The sequence below is a fragment of the Gorilla gorilla genome, chromosome 2 (assembly GCF_029281585.2).
Source record: "Gorilla gorilla gorilla isolate KB3781 chromosome 2, NHGRI_mGorGor1-v2.1_pri, whole genome shotgun sequence".
NCBI lineage: Eukaryota > Metazoa > Chordata > Mammalia > Primates > Hominidae > Gorilla > Gorilla gorilla.
In genome coordinates this window covers 134,301,601-134,315,271 of record NC_086017.1, presented here as the reverse complement: position 1 = coordinate 134,315,271, position 13,671 = coordinate 134,301,601, and the positions used below count along the sequence as shown (strand labels likewise).

General features: G+C 52.9%; 1 protein-coding gene across 2 annotated transcripts in view; it reads left to right on the top strand.

Annotated features, from left to right (window-relative positions):
* Positions 1-8,874: 8,874 nt before the first annotated feature.
* Positions 8,875-13,671, top strand: part of ADCY5 (adenylate cyclase 5) — a 167,040-nt gene continuing 162,243 nt past the window's right edge. The window contains exon 1 of one of the 2 annotated variants that reach the window (XM_055383817.2): positions 8,875-10,590. In XM_055383817.2, the coding sequence (XP_055239792.1) occupies positions 9,457-10,590 (1,134 nt within the window). In that variant the 5' untranslated portion in view covers positions 8,875-9,456. The remainder of the gene's footprint in view (positions 10,591-13,671) is intronic. The other variant, XM_031009482.3, reaches the window with a different exon arrangement.

The following is a 13,671-nucleotide window of genomic DNA, read 5'->3' as shown; positions in this document are numbered from 1 at the left end:
ACCGCCTCCATTAAAATGCAAATGTCAACACCTGGGAGAGTGGCAGATCATGCTATTATCAGCCATTTCCACCTCAGCTCCAACCTGAGCTCTTTGAGTATTTCCTGTTCCCTGAGGCCCAGAGGTTTAGACATAAGGATGGGGTCTGGAAAAATCTAGGGTCCAGTTCCCCAGATGGCTAATTACAAACATATCATCCTTGATTTCCAAGCCAAAGGTCAAGAGTAAGAGGGCTGACGTTCAGAGCTCATGGTGGGGTCCCAGCTGCAGTGGAGGATGGTTCCCAGGGACTCAGTCATTTGTACCTGATGGCTAAGATGCTGGGCCCCACTGCCTGATGCATGACCAGCCCACAAGATGCCCAATGCGCCATCCTGTTAACTATTCTCTGACTTAGGGAAAATAAGTAGATAGTTCCCTGCGGGAAAGGTAAGTCATCTCTCTAGTTTGGAGCATGGGGCTTGCTCTCAAAATGTAAACATCTAGGAGAGGTTGGGCACACTTTGTAGAGTCATTTCTACCTGACTGTCGGAATGAGATGATCTTTAAGATCCTTTTCAGTCTCAAGAGAGCCTTGGGTTCATAGAGTTTCTTAACTCCTTTTGAATAACTCACAGTGCAGGGCTCTCCTGGACAAAACTGTGCAGGGGGCAAAGTTCATTTTTGACCCCCAATTCCTAACTGGCTTTCATTTTTGCCCTCCTCCTTCTAGCTCCCAGGCACCCAGGCCCTCAGCCCCTCTTCTACTCAGTGTCTCCCATTCTATGGTTTCATTTGACCCAGGAAATGCTCTCTGGTCCCAAGGGTTCTTCTCTCCTTCCTAACTCATCCCTATTCCTAAATAGCAAGCATTCATTCTCCTAGTGCCCACAACCTTGGCCAAGTAGTAGCAGAGGCTGATTAAATTCATTACACTGAGGCTGGGTGTGGTGGCTTACGCCTGCAATCCCAGAACTTTGGGAGGCGGAGGCGGGTGGATCACCTGAGGTCGGGAGTTTGAGACCAGCCTGACCAACATGGAGAAACCCCATCTCTACTAAAAATACAAAATTAGCCAGACGTGGTGGCGCATGCCTGTAATTCCAGCTACTCGGGAGGCTGAGGCAGGAGAATCACTTGAACCCAGGAGGCGGAGGTTGTGGTGAGCCAGGATCGCACCATTGTACTCCAGCCTGGGCAACAAGAGTGAAACTCCATCTCAAAAACAAAATAAAACAAAACAAAAACTCATTACACTGACTTGTCAAAGACTGATGTCCTGCTGCAAATCTCTGAACCTCCCAGGGGTATCTGCATTCATTTTTCCAACCATCTTATTGGGATATAACTTACAAACCGTAACACTCACCTGGTTAAGGTGTGCAGTTCAGTGCTTTTTAGTATACAGTTGACCCTTGAACAATGCAGGGGTTAGGGTTAGGGGCACCAATGCCTGCACAGTAAAAAATCCACATATAAACTTTTGACTCTCCCAAAACTTAACCAATAGCCTACAGTTGACTGGAAGCCCTACAGATAACATGCACATCAATTAACACATATTTTATATGTTATATGTATTATATACTGTGTTCTTACAATAAAGTAAGCTAGAAAAAAAAATGTTAAGGGGGCTGGGCGCAGTGGCTCATGCCTGTAATCCCAGCACTTTGGGAGGCTGAGACGGGTGGATCATTTGAGGTCAGGAGTTTAAGACCTGGCTAACATGGTGAAACTCCGTCTCCACTAAAAATACAAAAATTAGCTGGGCACGGTGGTGCACATCTGTACTCCCACCTACTCAGAAGGCCAAGGCACGAGAATTGCTTGTACCCAGGAGGCAGAGGTTGCAATGAGCTGAGATCACCACTGCACTCCAGCCTGGGCAACAGAGCAAGACTCCGTCTGAAAAAAAGAAAGAAAGAAAATCATAAGGAAGAGAAAAAATTTATTTACTACTCATTAAGTGGAAGTGTATCATCATAAAGGTCTTCATCCTCATCTTCAGCAGGCTGAGGAGGAGGAATTGGTCTTGCTGTCTCAGGAGTGCAGGGGCAGAAGAAAATCCAGGTACAAGTGCACCTCCGCATTTCAAACCCGTGTTGTTCAAGGTTCAACTGTATTTATGGAGTTGTACAATCATCACCATAACTAATCTTAGAACATTTTCGTTACCCCCCAAATAAATCTTATACCCATTAGCTGTCACTCCCTGTTCTTCTCCTTCCCCAGGCCTAGGCAAGCACTAATCTTTCTGTCTCTCAATTTTCTGCATTGATTTTGAATCAATTTAGCAAATGAGTGTTATCCCAAAGCATGACTATCTAATAGTGGAGTTCTAAGCAGTGTGTGGGGGAGTTATTTTTAGGTAGGGGAGTATTATTGCTACCCACTTCTAAAAGTATTTCTGATTATTCTAAAATATTAATATGTGAATATTCTAATTTCTGAAATAGAAATATTCTTATAAAAAGCAGCCTGTGGGAGTGAAGAATTAAGTCCTGAAGGGTAACTGAGGCACGAGGGGGAAGATGGCTGGAGGGGGACAGAGGTGTATCTACAGGTCTCCCAAAAGGCCTGCTGTGCTCTGGAGTCTGTCGTCCCCATACCTCCAGCAAACTAAGCATTCACTTAAGAGAGAGACAAGAGATGGTGCTTAGGTCGGCATTCTCTCTGATGACAACATCCTTCTTACTTTTTTTTTTTTTTTTAATGGGATTTTCCTCTGTTGCCCAGGCTGGAGTGCAGTGGTGTGATCACAGCTTACCACAGCCTAGAACTCATGGGCTCAAGGTATCCTCCCACCTTAGCCTCCTGAGTAGCTGGTACTACAGGCATGTGCCACCATGCCTGGCTAATTTTTGTATTTTTTTTTTGGAGAGATGGGGTCTTGTTACGTTGCCCAGGCTGGTCTGGAACTCTTGGGCTCAAGTGATCCACCCGCCTCAGTATCACAAAGTGCTGAAATTAAAGCTGTGAGCTGCTGTGCTGGCCTCATCCTTTCCTTTTGATACCAGGTGCACATCTTGGAGTTTGTCTTGAAAACCTCTGCCTTTCATTCCTGTGATCCTCAGCTTTTCTTGATTTCTTCTGACTGTGAAGACTCCTCCTTTACCCAGGGTTTGGCCCCGTAGGGTTTCTTTCTCAGCCCTCCACAGGCCTCTTCCAGCCAATGGCATCATTCCCATCACCAGGTCACTTTTGGCCCAATCTACATCTGTTCTGCAATAGCTTCCTGACTGGTCTCCCACACTTTTTTTTTTTTTTTCCAGTGACAGGGTCCCACTTTGTCACCCAGGCTGAAGTGCAGTGGCATGATCATAGCTTGCTGTAGCCTTGAACTTCTGGGCTCCAGCAGTCCTCCTACTCAGCTTCCTGAGTAGCTGGTTTTACAGGGGCACACCACCACACGTGGCTAATTTTTAAATTTTTTTTGTAGAGATGGGGTCTCACTATTATCAGCTATGGTGCCGAGGCTGGTCTTGAATTCCTGGCCTCAAGCGATCCTCCTGCGCTGGCCTCCCAAGGTGCTGGGATTACAGGGATCTTGTTTCTTGAATGTAGTAACATTATCATCAGTTTGCCTCTTAAAACAGAATGAACCAGGACACTTCTGTCCCTAAATTTGGGGGCTCCTTATTGTTTTTAAACTGAAGCCCAACCTCCTCTGCATTATGTTCCAGAGTTCAACTCACCTGTCCATCTTCACCCACTGTCGAAAGTCCTCCTCCCCTACATATACCTGAGACTCCATCCTGCTTACCATTCCCCAGATGTACCATGTGTTTATCCAGCAACTATTGGGCACCTCCTATGTGCCAGGCACCAGGCTAAACACTGGGCATGGAATAAGATCCCAACTCTACCCTCAAGGCATTCAGCAGACTGTGGAGACCGTTCTGTAAACAAGTCAAGATAATACAATGTGACAGGTGCTATAATAGATATAAGCAAGGTGTGCTGGGGGCAGAGGAGGAGGAGGGAGTGCCTTTTGGCATGGGGGAGGGGTGGTGGGAGGGGAGGGGTATTAGGGAGGGCTTCCCTCAGGTGCTGAGTTTGATTTGTGGAGGAAAAAGGGTTGTCTCTGCAGAGGCACAAGATCAGTTCATGGGGGCTGGGTGACAGGAAGGTGGTGAACTCACAGTGAAAGCTGGCAGGTAGGAACAGGCTGTTTTGTGGACACCATTTCAGTGGGAGTGAGATCAGATGAGGGCAAGGCAGAGGACATATTTGAGGGCAAGGAGGGAGAGTTGGCAATTATCCAGGCAAGGAAGGGGATGATCGGGATGAAGGCTGTGGTAAGAGAATGTGGAAGAAGAGACAAATGCGAAAAGACAAGGCAGAGGAGAGATTACCACTCTTAAGATCACAGAGTTTGGGCGAAGGTAATTCCACCAGCAGCATGAAAAGGGAGTGAGGAGCAAGCTACTTGGGAGATGACCTTATTTTCAGAAACAGTGAATTTGGGATCTGGTGAGTCCCAAGGAGCATCGACGGGGAGCTCTCCAGTAGCCAGAGGGAAGCTTGGAACTGGGAAGGGAGGCAAGGGCTGAAGATACAGATTTCAGAAATATCTTAGAGAAAAAAACATGCTTATCCTTGGGCCCAGCAATTCTATTTGTAGGAATTTTTCCTAAGGATATGTGTAAATTTTTATTCATTTATTTATTTTTGAGACAGCATTCTCTCTATGTTGCCTAGGCTGGCCTCGAACTCCTGGGCTCAAGAGATCATCTCACCTCAGCCTCCTGAGTAGCTGAGATTACCAATGTGAGCCACTGTGCCCAGCTTGTGTGAAAATTTATCTACAGAAATGCTCACTGTTTTTAACAGTAAAGGAGGGGAAATTTTTATTTATAAACTGCTATGACAGTGAAAAATGCCTAACAGTAGGGGATTGGTTAAATAAAGTATACTATACCCATGCAATTTGGACAGTAAAATGGATATTGTAGATGGATGCTTATTGACATGAAAAAAAATCCACAATATTTTGCTAAGTAGAAAACGGTAGACTCTAAAACTAATTGTAGAGTAAAAGATCCAGTTATTGTTTAAGAAAAAAATTAACATATTAATACTGTTTTTTTTTTTTTTTGAGACGGAGTCTTGCTCTTTCACCCAGGCTGGAGTGCAATGGTGCAGTCTCGGCTCACTGCAACCTCCACCTCCCGGGTTCAAGTGATTCTCCTGCCTCAGCCTCCCGAGCAGCTGGGATTACAGGTGCCCACGACCACGCCTGCCTAATTTTTGTATTTTTAGTAGAGATGGGGTTTCACCATGTTGGCCAGGCTGGTCTCGAACTCCTGATCTCATGATCCGCCCTCCTCAGCCTCCCAAAGTACTGGGATTATAGGCGTGAGCCACTGCGCCCGGCCAATACTGGTTCTTTGGTGATATGATTATGAGTGTGTTTTCTTTCTTTTTAATTTTTTTCCCACATCAATCATACATGGCTTTTGTTGTAAGACAATTATTTTTAAAAATTGAATAAAATTAAGAGGAATGACTTAGGGATAGCTCTGGGAACGAGAAGATGAGAGGATCAAGGATGGAACCTTGATCAATAGCCTTGATACCTCTGGCCATGTGGCCCCTGTCCGTGCAGTTGACTATGTCTTGAGGGTGCCACCCATGTCATATCTGCTACATTGTTGCATGGTAGAATACAACGAGCAGACTGCTACAACTATGAGCTTTGGGCAAACTTTTATATACATATATATATATAATTTTATTTTTTTTGAGACAGAGTATCGCTGTGTTGCCAGGCTGGAGTGCAGTGGTGCGACCTTGGCTCACTGCAACTTCCACCTTCTGGGTTCAAGCAATTCTCCTGCCTCAGCCTCCCAAGTAGCTGGGACTACAGGCACACACCACCACGCCTAGCTAATTTTTGTATTTTTAGTAGAGACAGGGTTTCACCACGTTGGCCAGGATGGTTTCGATCTCTTGACCTCGTGATCCGCCTGCCTTGGCCTCCCAAAGTGCTAGGATTAGAGGCGTGAGCCACCATGCCCAGACTTTTTTTTTTTTTTTTTTTTTTGAGACAGAGTCTCATTCTGTTACCCAGGCTGGAGTGCAATGGCACGATCTTGGCTCACTGCAACCTCCACCTCCCGGATTCAAGTGATTCTCCTGCCTCAGCCTCCAGAGTAGGATTACAGGCTCACACGGCCACGCCCGGCTAATTTTTGTATTTTTAGTAGAGACGGGTTTCACCGTGTTGTCCAGGCTGGTCATGAGCGCCAGACCTCAGATGATCTGCCTGCCTCAGCCTCCCAAAGTGCTGGGGTTACAGGCATGAGCCACCATGCCCGGCTGGACAAACTTTTTGATTCCCTAAGTCTGTTTTCTCATCTTTATAGTGGGGATAACCTTCCTCAGAATAGTTATCTGACAATAAAATGTTTACAGACATAGAACAGTTGCTTATAGAACAGTTGCTTAGTAAATATTAATTAGTCCATCCTCCCTTTCTTAGACATCCTTCCCTGCTAGACCCAGGTTTGACTTCCAGGCCCTTGTTTGGCCCTCACAGTGGGAAGTGACACCCCCTCTCTCTGAATGCCCAAGGTGCTGTTTGCACTTCTACTGAACCCAGAACTTTGCTCTGACCTAGAGATAGTGGCTAGCTCTTCTCCATCACTGACTTGTTCGACTTGTTCCCGGTCTAGAGTTTGGTCATCTCTCTATCCTGGTAGCAACTAGCACAGTGCTTTGTACATTGACGGTTCTCTAGAATTTTTATTGACTAAATTCATGTTTTTTTTTTTACAACTTGGCTAATAGTGGAATACTCAAAGGCTGGATTACTCAAGGGTTAGTTTATTCTGACCTCTTGGAATTTTTCTCCTCCCAATTTGTAACTCTGGCAAGGTTTATCTTCCAGTCTGCAGAGATGACCAGCAGAGAGAGACAAAGAAGGAAGCTCACTTAGACCTCTAGGCTCCCTGTCAGAAGCTCTGGGGAGAGAGTTGGAGGATGAAGAAGGGGAAAGTAAAAGCTGTTTACCCCCAGGCTGGGTAGGAGTGTGGTCTCCCACCTCTCCAGGGTTTAGACTGTCAGAACTCCAGCAGGACAGCTTGGGGGCAAAGGAAATTGGGTAGACACATCATTCTACAGGCCTACGTCCTTTTTGCCTAGCAGTCGAATCCTTCTCTCCATTCCTGCCTCTTGTGGCTGGTGCTGTGTATCTAGCCATTTTCCCCTTACCCTGCTTCCCCCCAAGTGGGCACGCCAGCTTGCTCAGGTGCCCATCCTTCCTGCTAACACCTTGTTAGGTTAGGGAGGCAGTCTGGTGCTGACGAAGGACCTTTGGGTGCCAAGTTAGGAGACCTGTGTGACCTATGGCAAGTTGAATAAGCTCCCAGAGCCTCAGTTTCTGAATCTATAAGCTGGGAATAGCTACACGGTCTCTGTCCTCTGTCTCATCCTAGGATTACTGACGGGAACCAAGTGAGATTTATGAGACTTTACGAACAGGCAAAGAGCGCTTTATAAAAGCCAGGTGTTTTCAGTGTTGACTGTGGGGCTTTCTCCTGGTAACTACCCACCAAAGCCTCCCTGTCCGCCCCGCCCTGGCTGCATCGGCCTCACCCACTGCATCACCATCTTTTCCATCACTGTCTTCCTGCGTCTCAGAAGTCCTGTTTCTGCATCTCCCCCGTCCATTTCCGGGTCTGGCTCTCCTGCCCCTGAGACCCCTCCAGGGACTCTGTTCTCCTTCTCCTTGAGGCACTCGCTGCCCAGGCGCCCCCCACCCGGTGCGCCCTTCTTTGGCACAGCCGCCGGGCCAGAGAATCGCCCAATAAGAGCGCCGGACTGTAGTCTGACAGCTCCGGAAGCGGCCAATCGAGCCGGGCCAGGGAAGGGGGGCGCAGCGCCGGGGCTGAAGTTGGGTTAAATGGGGGGAGGGGGATTAAAGGGGGATACAAAAGAGGGGAGCTAGGACGGGGGCGCTGGAGCCCCGGCCGGGGGCGGGGGAAGACCGCGCTCCACCCAGGTCTGGTGACGGGACCGCAGGCTGGATGCGGCTCCTAGTCCCAGGGAGGGAGGGGCGCAGCGAGAATTTTAGGTGAGGAAGGGGAACTGGGGTGCCCGCGGCCAGGCCTGAGGATGCCCGCGGGGCGCCGAGGCTGGGGCCATGGCCAGGCCGGGGGCGGAGGCGGCCTCGCGCGGCTGTGAGCCGAGGCCCGGGCGGCGCGGGGGGCGGGGAGGCAGCGGGAGGAGGGGATGCGGAGGGCTCTCCGGCGGCGGCGAGCGGGCGAGAAGGGAGGAGCGGCGCGAGCGGCCGGAGCGGCGCAGGGCCCGAAGCGTGCATGGCGCGCCCTGAGCCGGGCTCCCGCGGGCCCCCCCGGAGCGCCTCTTGGGCGCCGCGGCTCTCAGGCGGGCCCCTCTGGGCCGGCTGCTTCTGAGCCCCGGCCCTGGATCTCTGGATGCCTTACTCCCAGGGAGAAGCCTGTCTGCGTTGGGGCAGAACCGCGGCAGCGCTGCGCCGAATTCCGTCCTCCGCCTAGTCGTTCCGCGCCGGCCGCGGTGGGCCCGCAGCCGGCGACGAGGAGCTTGGGGCTTGCGAAGCGGGCGCGACAGCTCTCTGGGCCGGCAGGTCCCGGCCGGCCCCGCTCCGTTTGCGGGAAAGGGAGAGGCGAGAGGGGAAGGGCTGCACCGCAGGAGCCGGTCCCGGACCCGGACCCCGCCCCCTGCGCGGACGCGCCGAAGGCTCGGCTCGGCTTTCGCCGGGGCCACGCATCCACTCTCGCCGCGAGAGGTGGGGGATGCGGGCAACGGCCCCCCCGGGCTCCAGGACCCTCCCCCCCGGGGCTCCGGAGCTGTTGCTCCGCCCGCCGCCCCCTCCCCCGTCCTCTCCACCTCCCATCCCACCTCCCCACCCCTCGTAAGAAAATAATGCTGGCTGGCGCCCGCACCTCCCAGTCGCTCCCAGTCCGCTGCGAGGAAAGCGCACCCGCAGTGTCTCTTCGCCGGGACCCCCGCCGAGCCGCCCTCGCCGCCGCCGAGCCCCGAGAACAGCTGGGCTCCGCTTAGGCGGAATCTGCGAGCGCCGCGCCCGGGCACTGCCGGCCCGAGGAGGCACCGCCCGCAAGGACACCACTCCGTCCCGTCTCGTCCGCAACTCCGGCCCTCGTCGAGCTCGACGCGAGCCAGGATCCCGGACGTCTCTCCGCGTGCGGCGCAGCAGCAGCCAGACCAGTCCCTGCGACCCCACCTCGGAGGCAACTCCATTTCGGACCTGGGACTTCTGACGCGGATCCTCAGCTACTTCTCACCTCGGGGCTGTGCCCTCCTCCTCCGCTCAGGACGGGGGTGCCAAGATGCCCCGCTGCAGCGCAGGGCCCCGGGCCGCCCCCGACGTGTGACCCTAGCCTGGTCCCCCTGCTCGGCCGTCCGCCCTCCCCTTGGAGACCCCCGGCCCGGCTTCCGGGGGAGGAGGAAGGAGACGACGAGGCCGAGGGGGGGATGTCCGGCTCCAAAAGCGTGAGCCCCCCGGGCTACGCGGCGCAGAAGACTGCGGCGCCGGCGCCCCGGGGAGGCCCCGAACACCGCTCGGCGTGGGGCGAGGCCGATTCCCGCGCGAATGGCTACCCCCATGCCCCCGGGGGTTCTGCCCGCGGCTCCACCAAGAAACCCGGGGGGGCGGTGACCCCGCAGCAGCAGCAGCGCCTGGCCAGCCGCTGGCGCAGCGACGACGACGACGATCCTCCGCTGAGCGGTGACGACCCCCTGGCCGGGGGCTTCGGCTTCAGCTTCCGCTCCAAGTCCGCCTGGCAGGAGCGCGGCGGCGACGACTGCGGTCGCGGCAGCCGCCGGCAGCGGCGGGGCGCGGCCAGCGGGGGCAGCACCCGGGCGCCCCCTGCGGGCGGCGGCGGCGGCTCGGCGGCGGCGGCTGCCTCGGCGGGCGGGACGGAGGTGCGCCCTCGCTCGGTGGAGGTGGGTCTGGAGGAGCGGCGGGGCAAGGGGCGCGCGGCGGACGAGCTGGAGGCCGGCGCCGTCGAGGGCGGCGAGGGGTCCGGGGATGGCGGCAGCTCGGCGGACTCGGGCTCGGGCGCGGGGCCCCGCGCGGTGCTGTCCCTGGGCGCCTGCTGCCTGGCGTTGCTGCAGATATTCCGCTCCAAGAAGTTCCCGTCGGACAAACTGGAGCGGCTGTACCAGCGCTACTTCTTCCGCCTGAACCAGAGCAGCCTCACCATGCTCATGGCCGTGCTGGTGCTCGTGTGCCTGGTCATGTTGGCCTTCCACGCGGCGCGGCCCCCGCTCCAGCTGCCCTACCTGGCCGTGCTGGCGGCCGCCGTCGGCGTGATCCTCATCATGGCTGTGCTTTGCAATCGCGCCGCCTTCCACCAGGACCACATGGGCCTGGCCTGCTATGCGCTCATCGCCGTGGTGCTGGCCGTCCAGGTGGTGGGCCTGCTGCTGCCGCAGCCACGCAGCGCCTCTGAGGGCATCTGGTGGACTGTGTTCTTCATCTACACCATCTACACGCTGCTGCCCGTGCGCATGCGGGCCGCAGTGCTCAGCGGGGTGCTCCTGTCCGCCCTCCACCTGGCCATCGCCCTGCGCACCAACGCCCAGGACCAGTTCCTGCTGAAGCAGGTAGGGGCCGACCTGGCCACCGGGACTGGATTGCGGGGCGGGCAGGCCTCAGCTGGACTCCAAAGAAAGGGATCCCACCCTCACCCTTTCGAATGGTGAAAAAAGCCAGAGAGACAGGGCTTGGCCATGTAGGCTATTTGGGAGCTTCTTACCCCACTCTGAGCCCCAGCGGCTTCATTTACAAAAAGAGTGCCCTTGTGTCGTTTGCAGTGTTCCTTGCCCCTTAGATAACGTGTGCTGAACTGTAGCCATCACTGTGGGAATGCAGTGAGGAAGGTTGGAGGAGAAAATTATAAGGAGTGTTTCCCATCTCTTCCTGAGCTTCTGTTCCTATATACAAAAGGCCCCTAACGAAAGTGGCTGGACCTTCTAGCAGCCACCCCCTCGTGAGTGCCACTGCTGCTTTGTTAATCCAGCCCTGGATAGAGGGTTGGTGAGGGGACACCCTGCACCCCTTGCTCAGTGGTAAGGAGGAGATAGCATGAGCCTGCCACCTGTCTAAGGTTGGGGATTTGGTAGCTGGAGATATCCCTGAACTTGCAGAAGGACTGACAAGTTTGTTTCAGTTAGCAGAGTGCCCCAAGCCAAAAAGCTGCCCTTAGCTAAAGTGGGAAGGAGCCTCCGAGATGTGTGTGGTGGCAATTCCCCTTCCGGCCTGAGCAGAAAGCTGTTGTTGAACATCATGACCCCTTCAAGTGGGTGCCCCTGGTCATTGCTTGTGGTAGGGACATTTTATCCCTGCTGGGATTTGTTGGGTGAGCCTAGAACTGTAGGTTCAGGAAGAAATACAACTTTTGCCTGGTTAGCTGGTGACTCTCTTAAAGGTTTCTGTGAGAGGGGCATGTTGGCTATCCTGACCTCAGAGTGAGAGGAGCCCCCTGCCATCCATACCATATCTCCCTTTAGTGTCCTGTGGTCTGGTTTCCTGGTCCTCATCCATGATTGCTTCTGAACCTGCTTGTTTGCATGCTGCTCCACTGTGAGAGTCCACTGGGCCCTTGCTACAGGCAAGTTTCTTCACCTTGGACCCCAGTGCACACATCTGCCCACTGGTGTCTGCCTTCTCGAATAGAACCTCTTAAGGGTTTTCCATTGTTATTGCCTTCCTCTGTCTCCCCTCTTCTAGTGCCTTCTCTTAGACTTTTATCCTCTTGAGTACCGCATCTTTCTTGCTCTCCTGTGTCCCCTGGCTTCCTGGACATAGTATTCTTCCATAGAGAATAGCACTGTTATGGGTTTCAGGGCTCTGGGCTCTAGCTGAACCTGCAAGGTGCTCTGTGACTGGGACGGAGGGGACACACAAGCTCTCTGGGCCTTTGCTACCTTTTCTAGAGAATGAGAGGACTGTTTATGTCCCTTCCACTTCTAACGTCCTCTGCCCCAAGCTGTACCCCTGCAAGGAACCTTCTTCTTCCATTCCAGCCACACTGGCCTTTTGGTCTTCTGCATGATTAACAACAGAGTCAGAGGCACAGAGTGGAGCACTTACTCATTTTCCAGTGTCCACTTGTTTTGCTGTCTGTCCAGTGTAACCTCCATGGATGCACAAATCCCAAGGTGTATGTGTTTTTCCTCCTCTATTCTCTCACCCTTACCTAAGCACAGTGCAGAATACTTAGTAGGGATTTAATAACTGCTTGCCAATATAGTTGGGGTCCAGTGAGTGGAGTAAGTGGGGCTGTTGATGCTAAGTTAAAAGTTTTTTCTGATCTGAGATGAGAAGAAAAAAAAAATCTTTAGAGACCAGCTTTGAAGAAGACTTTTGAGAGGTGGTGGTTTAAAAGTTACTACCATTGTTAGTGCTTATAAAAGCCCCAACTCTTTTGACCTGAGGACTCGTGCTTTCAGATGGTTGTTGTATCTTTGGGGACTGCTCCTGACTTGGGTGGATGTAGCTTTTCTGCAGAGGAAGAGGCATGTCATCCATATGGAGATTTTCAGGATAGTTCAGGGTATTTTGTGAACCAGACTTGGGACACAGGGTCTGATTACAGCTGTAGGTATGGTTTCTCCTGAGGGAGGTTGGATTCAGATCCTAGGAAAGGGGTGCTGAGCCTGGGGGGGGCCCCAATTCCACCTTAGCATGAAAATACCATTGCAGCAACAGAGTGTCTGTCTGACTGACTTCTTCTGGTTCCTTAGGCAAATCCCTCTCCCTTCTCTCCCCACCCCCACTGGCTCCTACCCTGTTCTTTTACCCATTGTGGTCTTTAGACTTTTGCAAGGCTGTAGGATTTTGGGTGGATTTACACTTACTTTATATGATCTGCCCTGAGTGGTGCAGAGCTTGTTATGAGTGGTTCAAGACAAGGGAATGCAAACATTTCCTCTATTTGGCTTCAGAGAAAACTGTATCTTTTTTTGTTTGTACTTGATTTACCCTTTTGATTATGCCTCATATAAAATTTGTCTTTCTTGAGCAAACCCTGCTGGCTGGTGGGGGAAGTCCAGCATTAACCTCTGCCTCAGGTTACTCCAGAGCAGCAGGCATGTAAGAGTGGTTTGGATTAGATGCCTTGTTCTTTTCTTTGTTGAGACACATGTCCAGGGAAATGGGTGGCAATGAGCAGTTCCTATGTTGGGGCTTTGGGAATTCTCCCTTCGGTGGCTTGGACACATAGTAGGCCCTCAGTAAACTGGACTGGCATTTCTTCACTGCTCCTCTTGCAAGGCTGGACCTCTCCCCCTTTACTCAGGTCCTCAACATCATTATCTGACCTGTGTATTTTATTCTTCTTCGGCCTCTCTTATGTGTGCGGCTCTGCCCTTGGCTCCAGTTAGGAGAAGCATTTGGTTTCTTAACCAGTGGCTCCTGACAGTTTTGACTCAAGGGAGGAACAGGACACAAGGTGCCACAGCCCCTCTTGGTGGGATGGTGTTTCTTCCCTTCTCTGTCCCTCTGGCTCTGTCCATAGTGTTTGTCACCCTCCCCCTCGGCTCCTTCTCTCTCTCTGCCTGCTCCTTTCCTCTCTGACTTCCTTTCTCTTCCCTCTCCCTCTGATCCCTGTTACTGTCTGCCCACCTCACCTCTCTGCTGCCTTCCTGCAGGCTCTGCTTTCCCATCTCTCCCTCCCTGTTCGA